This window comes from Lycium ferocissimum, chromosome 5 (genome assembly GCF_029784015.1).
Source record: "Lycium ferocissimum isolate CSIRO_LF1 chromosome 5, AGI_CSIRO_Lferr_CH_V1, whole genome shotgun sequence".
In the NCBI taxonomy this organism is placed as follows: Eukaryota; Viridiplantae; Streptophyta; class Magnoliopsida; order Solanales; family Solanaceae; genus Lycium; species Lycium ferocissimum.
This window is the reverse complement of record NC_081346.1, coordinates 14,467,285-14,488,406: the sequence shown is the minus strand read 5'-3', so window position 1 is coordinate 14,488,406 and position 21,122 is coordinate 14,467,285. Positions and strand designations below refer to the sequence as shown.

The following is a 21,122-nucleotide window of genomic DNA, read 5'->3' as shown; positions in this document are numbered from 1 at the left end:
ATTTTTTCTTTTAAAAAATTCATTTTTAAAACCCGTTTAAAAAAAAAAAAAAAACTGAAAATGCGAATTAAAAAACTGATTTTCTTTAAAATATGGAAAAATGGATTTGTTAATAATATGGAAAGCTTGATTTTTTTTTAAAAATGTCTTAAAAGATCTTGATTTTCATGATTTCATTTTCTTAGGACACTTTTATTTTTCAAAAAAAAATCCGGAAAAAGTGTTTTTCTTGTCAAAATTTGAAAAAAAACTGATTTTTTTATAAAATTTTGAAAAAATTAATTATTTTTTAAAATGTGAAAAACTATATTTATATTCATATTTTAAGAAAATACAAATTTTTAAGAAAAAATTAAGTTTTTCGATTTTATGTTTCTCACTCTCTCAAAGAGAGTGAAACACACTCTCCTTGCCATCAAAGATTAGGGGTAAAATATTACGGTTTTAAATAGTTTAGGGGGTGATAGGACCAAACATTAGGTAAAGGTGTGTCGTAAAAAAACGCTACTAAGGTGAGGGTAATGATGCCTTATCCCTATTAAAAATATGGAAAACTTGATTATTTTTTTAAAATGTCTTTAAAAATCTTGATTTTCATGATTTCATTTTCTTAGTACACTTTTATTTTTTTCAAATAAAAATCCCGAAAAGTGTTTTTCTTGCCAAAATGTGAAAAAAAATCGAATTTTTATAAAATTTTGAAAAAATTAATTATTTTCTTAACATGTGGAAAACCCGTTTTTTAAAACTAAATGTGGAAGACTAGATTTATTTTCAAATTTTAAGAAAATGCGTATTTTTAAGAAAAAAAAAATTAAGTTTTCACCCTTTTTATGTTTCTCACTCTCAAAGAGAGTGAAACACACTCTCCTTGCCACATCAGCGTTTAGGGGGGTAATTATTCCATTTTAAATAAGTTTAGGGGGGTAATAGGGCTCAAGAAAAGGTAAAGTGTGTCGTAGCAATTTTGGGTATAGTACAGGGGGGTAACGGTGCCTTATCCCTATTATATTTATTGGTAAGTTGGAAAAAACATTAAACTGATAGCATGAGAACTTTATATTATCAGTAAATACCAAAATTTTACTATCTTTTTATCTTACTATACTTTGATTTTTCTTCAACTGTAAAGACCACTTCGACCAAAAAATCATTGGCTTATCAAATGATCTATCAAGCCGTGATAGAGATTCAACAAAAGACAGAAACAGAATAAAGCAGAGTCTTACATCAGATCATCCATCTTGATACATACATATTAGGCATTAATGAAAGACTAATAACTTTTCCATCAAAAACGTTTCAAACATTATAAACTGTACTCTTGGGTTAATATATGGGTTATTCAATACAAAATTTCAGTCTGAGTTTTGATTGGCAATTAAGTACTATATATATTACTACAAACAAAAAAATAAATATACAGACTAAAAAAGAATTTAAGCTTTTGCAGAAGAAATAACTAACAATGATAATATATTAGTGTTGGGGGCTGGAAGAGTCAGCTCGGCTTTGACGTTTCTTCCTGTATCTCCAGGCAACTTGTATCTGCCTTGCTGCCAGCCCTCGCCAATATGGAGATTCATACCTGAAATATTATCGACTACTATTAAATAGTTTCCATGTTTAAAAAGTAGAGCTTGAAACAAGAAGAATGCAAACTTAAAAAATAGCATCATAAACCGTTTTCCTTCACATAAGGTTCCATCCCAATCAGTCACCAAAAGAATCCATTGTATTATCTCCCCCTACTCTTCCCCCCCACCGACCACACAAAACACCCATCAAAGGAAAAGATGAAAATATAAGAGACAGGCGGAATCATAATTTCAACTTTAGGATTCATTTAAGAACGGCGACCAATTGTTAATAACAGGGTTCTAAATTTAATGTGTATATTTAATGAATTTCTTAAAACAAATACACCATTTGAACAAAAATTATCAGGTTTTGTCAAACCCGTATCTGGTCTTCTATCTCCGACCCTGATAGGAGAGTTGGAGAATTCCATATCTGGGCTTCTACCTCCCCCCCCCCCCCCCCCCTTCGACTTCAATAAGAGAGTTGGATATATTATGTAGCTAAAATAAATACACCATTTGACAAAAGTTACCTAAAACTTCACCTTTTTCTCCGGTGGGAGTTGGACAATTTCTACCTCGACCCCTAATAAGAGAGTTGGAGAATTATGGTAGCTAAGCTTGGTAATCTCCTTCCCCATTTCCCCTTCGACCCTTCCCTCCCCCCTATGTATAATAATAAAATTTTAAAAAAGAACCAAATTCCACCAAGACAACAGCTTCCAGCCTATGATATGTCAAAAAAGGGCAATGGGAGCAACAACAAAGAGACAGGCATTTGGTTGTGAGGAAGAAGAAGGGCAGAAGCATAACGTTCTGGATTCCACATACTTTTTTCGAAATAAGATGATAGCTTCCTCCAGTTGGAGAGAATACAAATATACTAAACTAAGTGTCTTTCTCTAATTCTGCACCTGCAGAATGATACAGATATATATTATAGTTTTGCTGGTGGTCAGGAATGAAAGTGGAAAGAAAATGGTGACATTGCTTGACTTAAGGCCCAATGACTTGGAACTACAACATAACTGTGAAACATAAACATGTAAATCTGACTTCATCTCCAAAGAGTGCATTTGTTTTTTAATTTTAAAATCCTCTTAATTAATCTGAATGTGTCTTATTCGGTCAGACCTGGGACAAAGTCTGAATCTCCTTCAGACGTCAAAACACACCTCCTTTTTCGGTAAAGACTCATTTTTTATTTTCGGAAGAAAAACTTTACGCCTCTCTCTCTCTCTTCTCTTCAAAGATATCAACCCAACAAGCCATTCTTCTCCCTTAGTGATTTCTTCTACCTTTTAACTGAAAAGTTGCAAAATTCTACAACTCTATGCCTATTATTTTGTCAAATTTATACTTCTTCTGGTTAATGAGTTCTTTGATAGCGAGTAAAATAGATGAAGGGTTGAAAAATTTGTGGGTCTGGATGAATTGATTAACTTTTTTGGACCGATTTTATTTTATCTTTCTATTAATCTCTCTCATGTCGACTCTAATTTTTTTTTAGATTAACAAACAAATCAGTATTAACTTAAGGTTGGAAAGAAAATCAAACGTCTGTTGAGAGGAAGCTAACGAGGTTTTTTGAGGGAGCTAATGGATCCTAATGAGGATTTTTTCACAGAGCAGCTAAATGTTTGTTCTATTAGTTGTGTTGTTTGGGATTTTTACCCCTAGGTTTTTCGACTCAAATAAATGTTTCAATTCAATAGCCTGTCTCCTTGACCATGTCTGTTTTTCTTCACTGAGAGTACTTATTCTTTCTTAGTTTGTAATTGCCTTATGAAAATTCTTTGTACTTGATTCTTGTTAAAGTGCGTACATATACATATACTATAAGGATTACACAAATTTCATAATCACTTTGGCTGTTTAACTTGAAGAATGTGGGTACAAAACTTTGCTACTAATATGTCAACATGTTATTATATTTGATTGCTATTTTATCTCTTCATATTTATTAGAATTGTTTAAATATAAATAAAATATGCTTATCAAAGTTGTCAAAAAATAAACAACCCATTTAGTGATAACCTGGAGGACTAAAGGCAGAAAAAGTTTTAACAGCTCTTCATATCCAAAGATTTCTAGTTGATCTTATACTCCATATGCCTATACTTGGCAGAACTGATATTTCGAGTAGATTTGTGAAAGATTAATGCCACATTATTTTATTTATCACCATGTGTTTTGGGTGTTTTTCCAAAAACAAAATGCATTGGAGATACAGTAGTTATAAATTAAATTACCTTAGGGCACCTTGAACACGTGGGCTCCGCAAGAATCTTGCAAAAAGATTAGTGACTTCTTCAAGATCTGAAGCTCGCAATATAAATGCTTCAACATTTGTCAGGCACCTAACCAGTCTGTTGCTCAGCAATCTGTGTCCAGGAATTCTGATCTTTTTCCCATCTGAAAGGACAAAACGAATAGTGACGATATAATTGTTGCAACATGTATTTCACATTTGCAATTTTATCTCTTCAAAGACCAGAAAATCATTCAGAGCTTATCAAAGTTTTAGATAGCCCATTCGATAAGCTGGACTGAAGGCAGAAAAAGTTTTATCCGCTCTTCATATGGTTTTCAATTATCTTTACTAAAGTGTGAAGACTCAACTTCATTAAATGGGGAAGTCACCTCTATGATTAGTCTGATTGAAAGTTCAAATCAAATATTTATCTTAACATCAAAACCATCAAATTGCAGACTTCTGCTTATTGACCCTGACATCCTTATGATCACTGAATGTTCATCCTCTCAACACGAAAGTCCAACTTTTGACATTTCAAGTTTATCTAGTCTGTTGTAAGAGGGCCCAACCTTGGTGAATCATATATGATCTTACGGTACCAAACGATAAACGAAAAGAGGAGGGAAAACATTCGATTTTTCTAGTTTGTATATCGGCTTTATATCAAGCACGAGACAAGAAGACATCAATCCAGGGAAGTTTATATTATGCTTAGGTCCTGCAGACTTTATTTTCTACACATTTGTCCTAGTATAAGACCAAATAAGAACGAGAAACAATATCTGTTCCCTAAGGAAGACATAAGTTCTTCAGTGGCCAAATTTTGACTGTAATTGATTATCACATATACAGACAAAAATGGAACTAAAGAAGCAGGAGGTAGTAAAAACTTCTCAGAAGTACTTGCTGCATGCAACAGCATACTTAATTAACTTCTAGTGCAACCATCACTCCCAATTACTGCTCCATCTGGATCAAGTAATCACAACCAGATGAACACTTGTGGTAAGAATGTTACTTGTTCCAGCACAGAAAAATGTTGAATTTGGCACTTAAATCTGCATTCAGTTGTCTACTAGAGTGCTATAGCTTTTCAATGCGCATAGCAATCCAACATTTGAATAGGACTGCAGCTAAATGGTACTTTGGATGCTAGAACTTAAAGTAGGCCTACACTTCCTTTCATACATTGCAATGCTAATCTTTTACTGAGACAAAGATTTGAAATTTCAGCCATAATCATCAATAGATAAGAATTCTGTTAATACTTCTTTGACACTGTGCATACCCTTTCACAGCTTCCAGACTTGCTCCATAGGTCTAGCCTGTATTTACCTGACATATTACCTTCATCCTTTTGTAAATTTCATTTGTTAATACTTCTTTGATACACCTTAACTTATCTTCCTTGAATACTGGTCTATGGGTAATGATTAGACTAACTATCATGCATACCACAAATATATGAGAAGAGACTTAAGGAATTATATGATCAGTTTGAGTCAAAACCAAGAGGAAAACAAACTGGAAATCTACAGAGTTTATTGCATCTTGAATTGAACCAATATAAAATTTGAGAGCGAATCCTCAAAGTTCAGATTCAACTTAGACAATCTTAATTGAGTAGGTAACATTATAATTAGGGAGTCCTTTCATTTGGTTAAGGTTAACTCTTAGTACTTGATAAAAGACTCTTGTTCCCATGTTACTGAAAGTAGATCCCTACAATCGTCTTTTCTGAGTTTTCTCTATAACTTTGTACCGAGTGTTCTACCATTTAGTTTTATTAGTTACTTTCCCTTTTAGTCTTAAGCACTTCCACATTTGATATCTCAACAATGGAAATTAATTGAAGATTTGGTAATTCTCATGGAACAATCTATCTGTTCACATAATTATTTGAAACGATTAGTGTGGTTTGCTAGTCTAATTAGTCGCAGCAAAAGCTTTGACATTTATTATCTTCGTTCCATTTAACATTGTCATATCTAGTAACCAAAATTTTAGAGCCAACACTATATCATGCATATATGCCAAATATGAATGCACTCACAAGACAGTCTTTAAAAGATCTGTAATCACCTCTGTTTATAGAAGAATGCTCAAGGCACCATGTGAGGAGTTCTTCCCCACAGGCATCCCCTTCACACAAGGAGGCCACGTTTCCATCTTCTCCAATGCTTTCCATCTTACCCCGAATTATGAAAACCATCTTGTCAACCAGACCACCACGGTATAAAACTTTGCTTCCTGCTATGTATGTTTTCTGTCTCAATCTCTCACAGATGGCATCTATGATGGGTTCATCTAGGAGTGCGAATATTCGAACCTGCATATCAATTACGTAATGCGAAAGTCATGAAAAAGCATCAAAGATTTTAAGTTCAATATAAAGAGCCACTTACTACCAATTGAAGTTGTTGAAGGAAGAGATCAACATTTATCTGATCTAAATAAGTAGACAGATTTAAATTTGCACAGATATAATAAAGTGCTTTTTAATGTACTGAAAAAAAAAATCATTCCTTAACCCTACACCCAAACCTGCTTTATGCAGACCCCTACTTGATCCGTACCCAAGCTGCCATCTATTTGTCCCTTCTAAATTTATCCCTAAACATTTTTAGCATCTACTTAATTGATTACTGTTCTTTTGTTCCCATTTCTTTACAAACAACAGCAACTATGACTCAGTCCTAAAGAAATTGGGGTTGGCTATATGAATCCTCAATTCTTCATTTAAGCTCATTTCATATCATCATCATAATAAATAAAATAAAGTGAGAAATATATATATATATATATATATATATATATATATATATATTAGTAATAGAAGCTATCTAACAAATCTAAAATCTATCCTCAACTAATCTCTATCACCTATATGGATCTTTTTCTTCCATTGTGCCCTATCTTTAACTAAGTTTGCATTGATACCAAGCATTTGTATAGCACATATCATGTCAGACTAGCTAAGAAGGCAAAGTAGCCCTGATGTTACAAGTTCCAATCTTCCAATCAATGAATCTCTTCCATGCAGACGGAAGGCTAAACAGCTTAAATCTAACCCAAACCAGGAAAGCCTCTTTTTCCTGTCTGTTAAATTTGGTTAAACTAAAATTCACACAAAAATGAAATGTTTCAGAAACCAGACCTTGATTGGCTAGACCCAATAGTTCTAATCACAATATATGTACTGCAAGTGAGCTTGTGTATAAAAAGCATGAGGAATAAAAGAATAAATAAAATATAAATGATCCAAATAATAGTCCAGTTGGAATTCACCTTTTTGATGAATTTAAAAAGATGCCTCCGTATATCTCTTTGAAGGTCTTCGGGAAGATTCTCTAGTAGCATTTCTTCATTGACCCCTCTGGTAGCTGCCCAATTATATCTCTCTGCCTCTCGAACTTGCCTACAGGGGAGAGGATCATGCCTTTAGGTTTTCTTGTAGTACAGTAAGGAGAATGGATAGTTTATCATGTTGGATTAACATTGACCATAATACTGGTCCTTTAATTTGCAAGGACAAAAGAAATACAATAACAGCCTCTTCTATATTTCTAGAACAACTAAAAGGAGGCTTCACTGTGGTCCATTTAGGAAATCTCCCTCACCTTACACATCTCCTAGCAATAATCTATCTCATGGTCTTTCACTTAGAAGTTAGTAGAGATACAGTTTGTTACTCAGGTCCCAAATAATACAATAGTTTCATCCATACAATTTTTGTTACTCTTAATATCATTAGAGAGTTAATAGCTACCCAAGACTTGGAGGTGGAAAGGATGGTCCAATGTTTACAAAATCATTTTCAAACTTTTGACTGAAAGATTGAAGAAGGTGATGCGCAAGTTGGTTGATAATATCAGATGGATTTCATCAATTGGAGGCAGATCATGGATGCATCCCTTATAGCTAATGAGTGTGCAGGTACCAGGTTAAATGTGTACAGCTTGGAATTCTATGCAAGTTGGATATTGAGAACGCATATCCGCATATGACCTACTCAATCTCCTTAAGGAAATGGATCAAATGGATATTCTTTTGAATCAGCAGAGTGAGATATTTAGTATTGGTTAATGATTTTCCAGTGCGCTTCTTCCCTTCACAAAGGGGTCTTAGACAAGGAGACCATTTGTCTCTTTTTCTGTTCCTCTTGGTCATGGAGGGATTCAGCAGAATGACAAGAATGGCCCGTCATAATGGTTGTGTAAGGGTTCTAAAGTAGCTAGCTGCAGGTCCAACACGATGGAAATCTCACATCTATTGTATGCTAATGATACATTAGTATTATGTGATGTAGTGTGGAACAAAAAAGGCATTTAAGCCTGATACCAACTGGTTCTGAAGCACTGTATGGCCTAAAAGTAAATTGAAGGAAGAGCATTATGTTCTCTGTGAACCAATTGCAGGAAGTTTCAGCACTTGCTGGTAAACTGGACTGGCAAGTTGGTTCCCCACCAACTAGCTATTTGGGTCTTCTGTTGAGTGCAAAAATTTAAGTTACAGAAAAAAAAGGCTGGAGTAACAGAAAAATGGAAAAGTCAATATCTCTCTCTGGGCGGTAAACTGATTCTGATTAACACTGTGTTTTCATCATACTGATATGTAAGTCAAGGTCATGAAAGAGGACATATGAAGGACTGTTATACAATTCAGCAGGCACTTAGAAAACTAAGTTGCTAAAGAAAATTTCCAGGTTTGTTGTAACTTATTCAACAAGGAATAATCCTGAAAATCATTCTTCCACTAATTAAAAATAACAAGAAAGGGTAGTATATGGAAAAATTTACACTCTTAGCAAAATTGTAAAGCTAGAAACAAAATCCCAGCCAAGAAAGACTTAACTTGTAATTGAGTAGGGTCACTTTCAATAGAAGTCCGTCTAAACAATATTTTCTGCCATTTTAACTACTTTGTCAGAATACAGTACTAATAAAGGATAAAAGAAAAAGGCTTCTTCGGACTTTGTAAGATAAGCTGAGTGATGCTTGTCCAACAAGTTGCAATGCGTGTAACACTTAGGATGCAGGAGAAGAGAAGGAGAACAAGACAAGTGCACCTAGGAATAAGTGGGTACAGAAGAAGGAACTTTAAGCCTCACAAGGTTATGAAAATCTTTAAATGTCAATTTCTCAAAATTCAACTCTAGTTAAATTAAGCAAATATGGAGTATATTTAGACATCCAACTCCAAGACTCACTTACAAGAGAGGACTGTCAGGGATATAATTAAAAATTAATTGGCACTATTAACTTAGTTAAATATTCTAGAGAACTAATAACTATGTAACATCTCATAACACTAAAATCTATATCAAAACAATCAATTAGAAATATACTTAATTTGAGCTTCCTCTGTACTAGCATCCCACATAACTAAGTATTCAGGACTTAAGGCCACATTGAGCTAAATTAATAGATCTTAGAAATTCTTTAACTGTGATCCTAATCAGTGGAATGCAGAGTCAAAAACAAAGTTCCATCTAGCAGAAACTTCAAGTCAAACACTTCAAGCTTCGACCTGGATCCAGAATAAATGAGGTATGAAGGTAGGTGCGAGACATGATGATAAATAACAGATCAGGCATGCACTCGATCAAGGGATGCAATCAATCTATACAAGTATGTTAAGGAGAAGAAAAACCTCAGACTATAGAAGTTGGATGTCAAGAAAAAAGAGCATCAACGGCTACCTTCTCAATTCTACTGGCAAGCGTCTATGGCTCATCCATTGTTCAACATCACGACGTCTCAGAGACATTTCTAACCTCCTGCAGATTTTGCACAAAAAGTGGTGCACAATCACCACAAAGACATACTAACAATCTAACAATTACATCCAAGTAAGAAATTTTTATCATGTTATAAAGTAAGATTGGAGAAAATGTCCCAAAAATTCCACACAACCAAATAGTTTTGGTATCCAAAAATATTCCTCCAAGTATTTCACTTTCAATTTCTGACACATAACTGATCTTTTTTTTTCCTGAGAGGAGGCAAAGGCTTCATGTTTCAGTTGAGAGAAATAGTTACAAGATACTTGTGTATAACTCTTATGGAAGACTAATATAGTTACTCTCCCATCCAATATATTTCTTCAGTTAACTGTCAGAAAAAGAATATATATAGTTGACTCTCCCAAAAATACGGAAAAGGGCCAAAATTACCCCTGAACAATACCACCCAATATATTTCTTCAGTTAACTGTCAGCATTCCCTGAAAAGTCTAACTATATATAGCAATCATGATTTCCACAAGCATCAAGTATGTCCCTTCAAAAATAAGTCTCCTTGGCATACACAAATATCTGAACTAGTTTAGTTAGAATAGTAAAACTTTGTACCTGCGATCTAGAGACTGCAGAAAGTTTTGCATATTTCCAACCAGAAGGGCAAAAAGCACGAGTCCCATTCCGATGATAGCCATTGTGAAAATAACTTCCCACAAAAAATAACTTGGGACTTGATTGCCAGCTAGTGTACTAATTTGCTTTGTCAAACACAATTTGAGAATACAGTCAGAAGTATAATTTCCATACTAATTGACACAAGTAACTATATGAATGTGATGTATAGAACTCCTGGGTTGACTCATGATAAGATGAAAATGTATTGATTTTATTGTGCCAGATATGATCAATCAAAGTTGGGTTCCTAATGTTTGAGATAAGTTTCTCACTCTATCACTTTAATTATGTAGGAAAGAATAAAGATTGCAATATTGAGAGAAATAGAAGAGTAGAAGCAGAAGAGCACACTGTCGTGGCACTACAAGTTTAGCCTTTGGAAGAAACTAGCAAGAAATAGGTAATAGGATTGTTCATCGATCAGCTCAGAACGGTTTACAAAGATTCAGTATTTTCGATTTTCAATTTTTAAAAATGTTACATCAATACCATAATACCGAATTAAATTTGGTGGAATTCAGTTCTCTCTTTTTGGTTTTTAGATTTGTGTGGTTCGGTAACTTCAGTTTGTTCGGCTTGGAGCCTTACAGACCTAATCATTTAGCACATAATGAATAGGATTGTTAGCCAATTTTGGTTCATGAATGAGAGCAACAGGAAAACCAGCAATAACATCAACTTTTGATATCCTTTAAACAGTTGCAGAAATTGACATCATTCTAACAAGTGTTAAAAAAAATGTATTATCATAAAAAGTGCACAATAATGTGATAAAGTTCATACTGACATTTCAGGCGAGGTAGAGACATGTATTTCAACACTCAATAGTCAAGAGTATCAAAGAAGTCTGAACTGTGCAGGTCAAACTTTTGTATAAAACCCTAAAGTGTAAAGGCAGACGATAGGCAACAGTGTATTTTTAGGCTTTAGCTAATAAGCTTGCATTGTATTAGTTATTATCTATATAATAATATATGTGTATTGTGTATAACCATGTATTACAGTATGGTATTCGGTATTTTGGTATTCCTTTTAAAAATCGAATACCTTAATTTTATAAATAAATACCAAATATTGTAGCAAAGGAAGGTAACTTTCCATCCCTTGTTTGGTTTAATTTCTATGTACGTTATAATTGCTTTGGCATAAAATAAGAAACGATCTCTCAACGTATAAATGGTTGTGAGTTCACGTTCTCATCATCTTTGGTAGACTTTAGTCCACTGCAAAGACATTCACATACAGCTCTCTGTAGTTGTTAGTAGTTAAACCCAATTTAGATTTAATAGTACATCCCAGCAGAAGACGACCATGCTATTTTTCCTATTTATAATTTTCTATTCCTTTCCTTCCTTGCCGTAGTTTCAAAACATAGGGTAAAGGTATGACAATATCTGAACAACTTACTATGCAATGTGGATCTAAATCTGAAAGTCTCCTCAAAATAATGTAGTTTTTGCCAACCATATACTTGCAAAAATGTTTGGGGACAAAGAAGTCAATTGAAGGTACTCCCCCAAAAAAGGTCAATTTTTTTATTTAGTACTCTTACTTAAATCTGATGTTACAGAGATTTATCAAGAGCTCTGCAGCAAACATACATTGATCCACTAGAGCATGTAATACAAAATTCTTTTTTTAAATACAGCTGGTATTAGAAATATGCAGAGCACATGCCCACAATCATGAAGACTGGTAAAGGTACCTGGAAGCCCCAAAACAATGAGTACACATATCTTATGACAACACTCTTTTCAGTGGTTAGATTAACAGCTTGTTCATAGATTCCATAGTCAAAACCACGATTAGTAAAACAAGCAACTGCTTCAGAATTGTTCTTCCACTGACCCCATGTTGTATCCGAACTAAACTTTCTGTAATCATTGCCATGACCACAGTCTATGAAATCCATACACCTCGTTATGTTTGATCCACGGCAAGCATCTCGAAGACATTGATTCACCCTCTAGAGATGGAGAAAAAAAGTTAAAACAGAAGATGATTTTGAAAACAAGGACAAAGCAACTGGTAGAAAGCACTTCAAAATTTTCAGTATGTTTGTTTCACACATACCCACAAACCCCTCTGGCCTCAGAAGTGTACTAAGAAGCAAAAGTAATGGCTATATCATAAAGAAAAGACATCATTAAATTGAAGTAAGAATAGACCTAAGTACTGTGAAGAACAAGTTTTCACCTGTAAACCAAAAAGATACCAGCATGATCCCACCACATGACTTGATAAAACAAACGTGAGAAGATTTATGAAAAAATTCGTCCATGCTGACTCAAATATAAAACCACTTGGAGACTGGCCAGCTAGCAAAGGCAAAAACCTGCATAACCTAGGAATGTACTGGAGTAGTATAGCTGCCCTCAATAGATTCTTCGCGTAATTTGCCCCAGATGATGCAATAGACTTGGGTAAAATCAACAGTATGATGATCTGCACATAGCGTATATATTAATTATGCCTCAAAACCAACAAGAGACAGAAAAGGCACCAAGGAAATTAACTTTACCTACAAGTAAACTCCGGTGTTCAGGTTGGCTATAATAAAACCAAAAGAAGGTTGTCCTATTACGATCAGTTAAAAAGTGGGTGTCATTACGTTCATGGGTGTCATTACGTTCATGGTGTACATAAAAGCACTTAGATATGCGGGAGAACTAACTTTTCATTACTAATTATCATATTGAGTCCTAGCATATCTAAATTATGGAGTACACAGATATGTAGGTTAGAGAAACAGAAGAGAGGAAAGGCATATTTACCTGAGGAAGTGGTAATACAATAAAGAAGTCAATAGCAAAGTATCCCGAGAGATAGTTTATAGCAATCTTTTTAGGGTGGTCTACCAGGTCACCTGCGCCCACCACCCTAGATTCAGGGGCAACATAAGCTAAGCGGAACTGCAAGAAAATTGACATCACATAAGTGCACATTATTCAATTAATAGACAAGATGAACAAAAAGTGAGTGTCAAACACTTGTCCCTCTGCAGAAAGTGGGAGTAAAGAAAGTAAGGTCAACCAGCTTTGAAATCTATTAACTATTTAGTTGGCTCATTGAATTAACTAAGCATTAAATGTGATGCAAGTGAGTTGTCAATAAATACATTAAGAATAGCTTTAATCTTCATAAGAATAAAAATGTCATTCTAGAAGAATCATTCTGGAAAAATAATATATATTGCAAAATCAACCAAGAAATAACCAAAAAAGCCAGTTATGCTGACAGGTCATCAGGAAAAGAAGAGGGCCAGATGACATCTCATATTGTGTGTGTTGAGAATATAATTAAGTAAATAAAAGTGTGCTCTCTCTAACAGCTTAAGCTTTTAGATGAGATGGTCACACACTTCAACATGGCATCAGAGCCAGAGGTCCTGTCATCGAATCTCACCGCCACCGATGATCAAAAAAAAAAAATTCACATGATTGGCCCATGAAAAAAAGAATCGGGCCTGGAAATGAGGGGCTGTGTCGAGAACATAATTAATTAAATTAAAGTGTACTCTCTCTAACAACTTAAGCTTTTAGATGAGATGGTCACACACTTCAACAGTGCGCAAATAATAGTGCACAGGTAAATTGGTGTTGCTAATCAGAGAGAAAAAAGGATTCTGCAGAGAGAAGTGGGAACTGTTACCTGAAGAAGGATGTGCATTAAGTATATGATATCAGTGATGCTCCTCAAAATCACAATAGTTGTTGTCATGGGCCAATTTAGCACTATGCATTTGTTCCCCTAGAATCAGAACAAGAAGATTAATCATTTATAGAAAATTAATTCAATTACAAATCTTGTTTACCATATTTAGAAAATTCTGGCACTATGAAACCTATTCCAATGAGCAAGATACAATGTAAATTTCCATCTAAATACCTAATAACAACAGACATTTTAGATTCAAGATCCATAGAAAGAAAGGAATGTCTCGTATGAACAAAAATTTGAAGGAGTGAAATGTCTCAAGATCAAAACATGCCTACAAAAGCATATGACTTCTGCTTTAACATATTAAACTGATATCCTGAAAGCATAAAACCTCTGAGAAAGTGGATCTGTGCTCTTGAGCGCAGAATGGCCTACTCTAGACTGAAATAGATTTTCCGTGGCATGATCTTGTGCAAGTATTGAAATAACAAACCTGTTTTACGAAGCTAGTCAATATTGCATTTATTTCATTGCAAATCTTTTGTAGTCTTTTATAACTCATTGGTCGCCTGCGTCCTCGGGACCCGCCCCCCCCCCCCCCCACACACACACACAAAAGGAGGAGGGGGTATTGATATTTTGCATGAAAGTTATGTTCTTTATTATGCATGCCAATTATGGAGCGATCATTTTATGCCGTGTCATGCTCAAAAAATTCAGAAGGACAAATACTTTCATTATGTTAAATCAGTTCTGGTTATGCAAAAGCTATCATCTCTTCACCAACTTATTCACATCCTACTGAGAGAAATGAATTTGCAAATCATAGATAGTACTAAAACTTAGTGGGTGAGAGACAGAATGACGATTCATTTTTCTTCTTAACCAGATAAAAAGCTTGCCAAATAATGTGCACTTTCAAAGTATAATGCATGTACCTAGGTCTAAGTAGCACGAGCTAAGTGCAGATAATCATACATATTTATGTATGTCTTACCGTACATAACCAAATTATAGAAAGGAAACTAATTTCACTGTCGTAGAACAATATAAGAATACCTGTTGGACATAAAGCAAAAAGAAGAATAAGGGATCTATAAACACTGCACATAGGAATGAGATTACAAAAAACTTGTTCCACTTCTGGACAATCTTCGTATGAGGATTCATGACACCAGGAATATATGGATGCAAGAAAGAACAAGTTCTCTTAGCCCATCCTTTTGCATCTCCATACATCACATTACGGAACTGTAGATAAGCACAACAAGAGCAAAAAACACGATAATTTAGACAGCTTAACATCCAATGAATTCTTTGGAATTCATAGGAAATGAAATAATGTATCTAAGAGCAACATCTGAAGTACCTCGAACAAAGAAAATTCAGAAAAAGCCACAAGAAAAAGAGAAAGAACCTCAAGAAAATGATATAACGCCTTTGAAGCCTTCAACGTGCACAGGCCCATGAAGTTCTTACGCTTAACATTTGTATCAATTGACTACTCTATTCCTCTCTTTTATTTTATTTTCAGGAAATGACCATTTGCACACAGCCTCAACTAACTTTGAGGAGGCAATCATTCCAACTCAAGACTCATCATAACTGTAGAAGCGTAATTGGGAGAAGCTTTAGACCACTTTTTGGACAATAGATCTTATGCTTCAGTATACTTATTCATCTATATCTACATAGACTTCACAATCCCTTTTCACTCTTATAAATCTTACAGAATCATTGCAGGAAGTTTCTAGAACATCTTCCATTTCTATTTTCAACATTTGCACTAGGCCAAAAAAGACTACAATTAGCACAAGCAAAGACAAATGGGTAAAAGGTGGGGTTATTTAGAATTGGAACAGTCAGCTATACCATATAATAATCCTTGTTATCTGTTAATATCTGTGAATCACATACATATAGTTATCTACCATTGACATAAGAGGCCCCATATACTCGCAAGGGAGTAATTTCAGTAAATATACAGGCACACAAGGATGATAGGTGAATAAAGGGACAAATATACTTTCAATTGAATTTGCAAAAATTTTAAGCTGAATGCAGAATAAGATTTTATTTGAGACATGGACAAGGTCATTCTTTTTTTTTTTTTTTTTTTTTTTTTTTTCTCCTCTTCTTTTGAACTTCTGAAAAACAGGAAACTCACTAAGTTGGTGCCAGGGAATTACAATGTGACATGGACATAAAGCTATGGAAGACATACATTTGGATAACACTTGAGCATTTTGTGCAATACCCTGTGATCAAATATATTTTGAAAGACTTTGAATTTCTTTGTGAGACACCAACAAACAAAATGCATATTTTGAAAATAGTCTTCCTGGTAGATAAAGCTAGAATCGGGATTCTGAAAAATCACATCATAGCACATAGCTAGGAAGACATACATTTAACTTGAGAAAAGTGCAATACCCTGTGATCAAATATATCTGAAGACTTTGAATTTCTTTGCCGTGCTTTCAAATGGTAATAGGTTGGACATGTTGTGCAGTAGGGATCACTGCACATGCCCAGTTGTCCAGACTTCAACAGATGTTCATTTTTTCCAGTGTAATCATTATTACGCCAACCATTTCGTTCTGTATTTCTAATTGAAGGATATTTTTCTGTTGTAGGCAGAGTTGGTTTATCCACTACTGCAGTAGGAGTGCGCCGAAAGCTATTCACAGGCTCACGACCAATATATAATGGCCCACTCATCTGAACCAACGGAGTTCGCCTCTCACTTCTCAAAGGACCGGTATAGCCTACAAAACTACTATCATTTTCAAATGAATCCATAGAGCTCATTGGCATTGACAGGGATGCACTCCTTGTCCTGTACGCAAAACGTCGATTTTGGAAGCCGTCATTTTCGTCAGACTGTGGATATGATGGTGATAACATCGGCGCCTCATCTTTTTCATAGGTGTCCATCCCTCAGATGCTCAACCTGCAAGAGGAATTTAACAGCATTTTAATGAAGAAAAACTTTTACCAAGCAAGCTTGACGGTTTAATGAACAAAAGGTGCAAAACGACTTCACAAGTCTTTGTCAACCGAAACTACGAAATCTAACAAAGAAATAGAAGTTCACCGAATACCCAAAACAAATTTCTAAGATAAGATGGATTACTTAATGCAACTTAGTAAAGCAAATAGCAGGTTTCCAAGACTGCAGGAGGAAACTGGAAAACTACCACCCAAAGTGAACCAAAGTCTTCAGACAAAAGCATAGTGAGAACTGAAAAAGGTGCACATGCAACTGAGATGATTAAGTAGTTGTGAAGTGACACTTACGTGAGTGTGAATTCGTGTCCTAGAGACATAGATCTGTATGCTTGTGTTTAAATACTTTCGCAGTGTTGGGAATCCATTACAATGCATTATAAATTTAAATGTCCTTTTAAAAAAAGCTTGTATCGAGAGAAAACCATATATTAGATTCGTTATGAAATAGGTTAATGTTTTACTTGGTCTCTATGATTGTCAAGAAGGTCAGATCCCATTCACATGATCTTAGTACTGTCACTCTAAATCATCTTCCCTTCTAATACTATAAAAATGAATATGTAGCAGCTAAGTAACCTAAAACTCTCTTCAGTTAGAAATCATATTCACATAGGTAAGAGATCATTTATTTTCAGGGTGTGTATGCGTGCGTGAATACAACAACACCAACAACTACACCTCAGTCCAAACAAGTTGAGGTCGGGTATATTAATCCTCACTTCTTCGTTTAACCTCATTTCATATCATCATCTTACTATATAATAAATAATATTAGAAGTTCTCTAACAAGTTTAATACCTATTCTCAACTACTAGTAGCTATCACCTATATGGATCTTTTCCTTCCATTGTGCCCTATCTTCAGCTAAGTCTGCATATACAAGGATTTGTAGGATATATATATATATATCGGAAACAGCCTCTCTACCCGTCAAAAGGTCGAGGTAAGGTCTTTACGCACAACCTACTCCTACCTGCAGATATCACCTATGGGGATTATTCTTCCATTGAGTATGTTGTTGTTGTATATGAAATTTTTATGGAAGGACGATGGTTTTCCTATATAACAGATGCTCAAAAAAAATCATGATCAATAACATGCTGCATTGAGGCTAATTTTACATGTCTGGATATGCATGCCGAATAAATTTTAGCTCCTCACTGTGTACTTGCAAAAGTTATGTAACAACAAAAGCAACACTTGATAGAGTCTAACATCATTTGACTTCTTTCAATAAAAAAAATACATAGTTTACCTATCATATTCCTCCAACCAAAACAATTTGATACTATAAAGGATGCTAAATGGTTTTGAAACTAGTAAATAAAGTTAGAATTTGCTTCTACCATGAAATAATTAGGCTCAATGTAGAATTTTGGATGCATGAACAACAGAGTACACATACTACTCTTGACTAACAGACGGCAAGGTTTTTGTGATCATCGAAAACTAAAACGGTAACCAACTTCAATTTGCATGTTACGAAAACAAAAAAAAGAAGAACAAATATGAGAAAAGCCACACATTCAACTTAACTTGTAAGCAAAGGGAGACAGAAATCTAAACCAAGAAACTCGAAAGAAAGAAAGTAAAACCTGATAATTCCAAGTACAGAAAAGCCATTTATACTAAAGAAAGAAAGTAAAACCTGATAATTCCAGCAGAATTATGGGTTCAACGGGAAATATCTGCTTCCGGCATTGAGAATGTCAGCTTTTAAGAGTCACAGAGGAGAGAGTAGCAGAGAAATAGCAATTGCCTATTGGATTTTAATAAATTATACTCTATAGAAAAGGACCCATATATGACAAGGGAAAAAGGAAAAAAAGAGACAGACTTGAGAAGACTGACTGAGAGACAGAATTGAATAGTCTTTTACTCTTTCCTTTCATACTTCAGGTCTTCTTTGACGACTCGTCGATATTCACGACAAATACAGTTGGCCTCCCAACCCCACCTCTGGCCCCCTCCCCGGGCCCTACATTTTTTTTTTTCTATTAATAATAGGTAATTTTTTATTGTTTTAACATTAAATTACCTTAATGAATCCTTACATTAAACAAATTATTAGCTGTTACACCATGTGTTAAGTTGTTACGTCTTTTTCAACATTAAGATTGTAAATTGTACTTTTACTATAAAAGAATATAACCAGGGGCGAATCTATGTTCAATTTTTGGAGCACGTGAATTCATGAACTTTTCGCAAAATTAGATATTTTATATATGTATTTTCTAGAATTAATTTAATATTTGCTACAAAAAGGCTTAATAGTGCATTTAGTTAAGAGCTTAATTATTTACCAAGAGGAACAAGTATTAATTCTCACTTAATGCATTTTTTTCCTCATATATTTAGAAATTTATAGATTCGCCTCTGGATACAATAACAACAAACTCAGTGTAATCTGGGCAGAATTGCCCTTCTTTTGGGATGGTCTTTAAATTTTGCCCCTTATATTTGAAATCTTTAAATTTTGCCATAAATTTAAAACCCATGGGTTCAGGTTCGAACCCCACACAATCAAAATTTTAAAAAAAAATCGCGGAGCGAGTTTAAATTTCGCTATGCCTCCGCATACACTTGTGAAGGAATTACAAAGGTATGTCGGACCCATACTTATGCCTTATGGGCGCTTGAGCAAAGTATGCGGTCCCAAGATAACTTTGGTAGTCCTTCACAAGTTTATGTCGGGTCCGGCAAGATAAAAGTTTGTCCATTAAAAGTATGCCTCACAAGACATAAACTTGTTGGAGGAATTACAAGTTATGCGGACCCGAAGATACTTATGCAAGTCCGCCCATAAGGCATGAGTATGCCGGTCGGCATAAATTTGGTAATTTGTAGCAAAGGGGTGTATGCGGTCCCGACATACACGCGATCCAAACCTTGCCTTTGCAATTTTTTTTTTAATTTACACACACGAGCGAGGGTTCGAACTCGTAACCTCATGATTTCTCGCGCGAACGCTCGTAGTTGCAATGCGAAGGGCAAAAATTAAAGACCAAGAATATGAGAGATAATTTAAAATACAACATGAAAAAAAATTTAAAGACCACCCCAAAAGAAGGGCAATCCGCGTAAAAAAATTGTGTAATCTCACAAGTGGGATCTAAGGAAGTTAGAGTATACGCAGACCTTACCCCTACCTTTCGAAGATAGAAAAGTTGTTGTTTCCGATAGACACTCGACTCAAAGAATAATGCAAAAGAGGCGGTAGCAATAAGCAGAAACATTAACAAGACAATTTATTATAAAAGGATAATTTTATTATAACACTTGTATAAATGAAACGTATTTCTTATATAAGGAAATTAAAAACATTTAATTGTGTAAAGTTCTGATGACTTATGAGGACAAAAGGGAAATAGAGTAGTGATAAAGTGATCAGAACTGCAATTAAAAATATTTTTGTTGATAGGGCTTCTAGTAGGTGACAAAAGTAACACCTCATACCTTTACAGATAAGTATACAATTATTTTATTATGTGCGGACCAATTCTCTTGTAACATCCTATTCTGTTAAATCCATGTGGGCCGTTATCTTTTTCTTTCAAAATATTTAATAGGGCATTAAATCTGTCATGCCACGTCATCCTTTTTCTTTTTACTATATACTTATACTAATATTAAATGTGCTTCATTCCACCCCGATGGCCTGGTCTCTGCCACGAGTTATTTTGTTTTGAATTTTCTGTTTCTTTTTAATGTTTCTTTCAATTTCTCAAGTCTCAAACTTTTAACCAGTCAAACATTGAGACCTAGTAAATGAAAAATAAGGGAAATCCCATTCATCAGATGGCAAGTTAAATTTTTTTCTTTTTTACTTGTGTGGGTTTCATGTCTTTTTTACGATTTTAATAAGTGTTTTATTTTGCAGGAATAATATCGACATGATTATGTCCTCGAAAATATAAATTATGTGTTTTAAGATCTCAAATTATCACGATTATGAAAGAAAAAAAATATTATTCACCTATTAACTGAGATGCATGCATAATGGCCTGTTTACAAGATGCCCCACTTTTGCTTCTTCTCTCTGTGTTTTCTTTCACACTTCAATTCCAGGTACGAACAAACACATTTGAAAGGATGGCACCTCTTATCCATACAATTGATAATGTGTTGAAACGTGCACCTATGTTCTCTTTAACACTTCCTTGCTACTTCATTGATTAGCACATATTTTTTCATAAAT

At 34.5% G+C, this 21,122-nt stretch overlaps 1 protein-coding gene across 3 annotated transcripts; it reads right to left on the bottom strand.

Moving 5' to 3' along the window:
- Positions 1 to 1,284: 1,284 nt before the first annotated feature.
- Positions 1,285 to 18,760, bottom strand: LOC132056154 (probable cyclic nucleotide-gated ion channel 20, chloroplastic). 3 transcript variants are annotated; one of them, XM_059448227.1, is made up of 13 exons: positions 18,573 to 18,749; positions 16,346 to 16,865; positions 14,972 to 15,163; positions 13,904 to 14,002; positions 13,027 to 13,164; positions 12,449 to 12,697; positions 11,958 to 12,218; positions 10,190 to 10,335; positions 9,539 to 9,616; positions 7,126 to 7,255; positions 5,920 to 6,166; positions 3,833 to 3,995; positions 1,285 to 1,588 (listed from the first exon to the last, which is right to left on the bottom strand). In XM_059448227.1, exons 2-13 carry the CDS (start codon positions 16,847 to 16,849, stop codon positions 1,480 to 1,482), a joined length of 2,316 nt encoding a protein of 771 aa, XP_059304210.1. In that variant the 5' UTR covers positions 16,850 to 16,865; positions 18,573 to 18,749; the 3' UTR covers positions 1,285 to 1,479. The 3 variants fall into 3 exon arrangements, with proteins under 3 accessions (XP_059304210.1, XP_059304211.1, XP_059304212.1); XM_059448228.1 differs by lacking the exon at positions 1,285 to 1,588 and adding an exon at positions 2,381 to 2,494 and having other exon boundaries at positions 18,573 to 18,753; XM_059448229.1 differs by lacking the exons at positions 1,285 to 1,588; positions 3,833 to 3,995; positions 7,126 to 7,255 and having other exon boundaries at positions 5,917 to 6,166; positions 18,573 to 18,760.
- Positions 18,761 to 21,122: the final 2,362 nt, after the last annotated feature.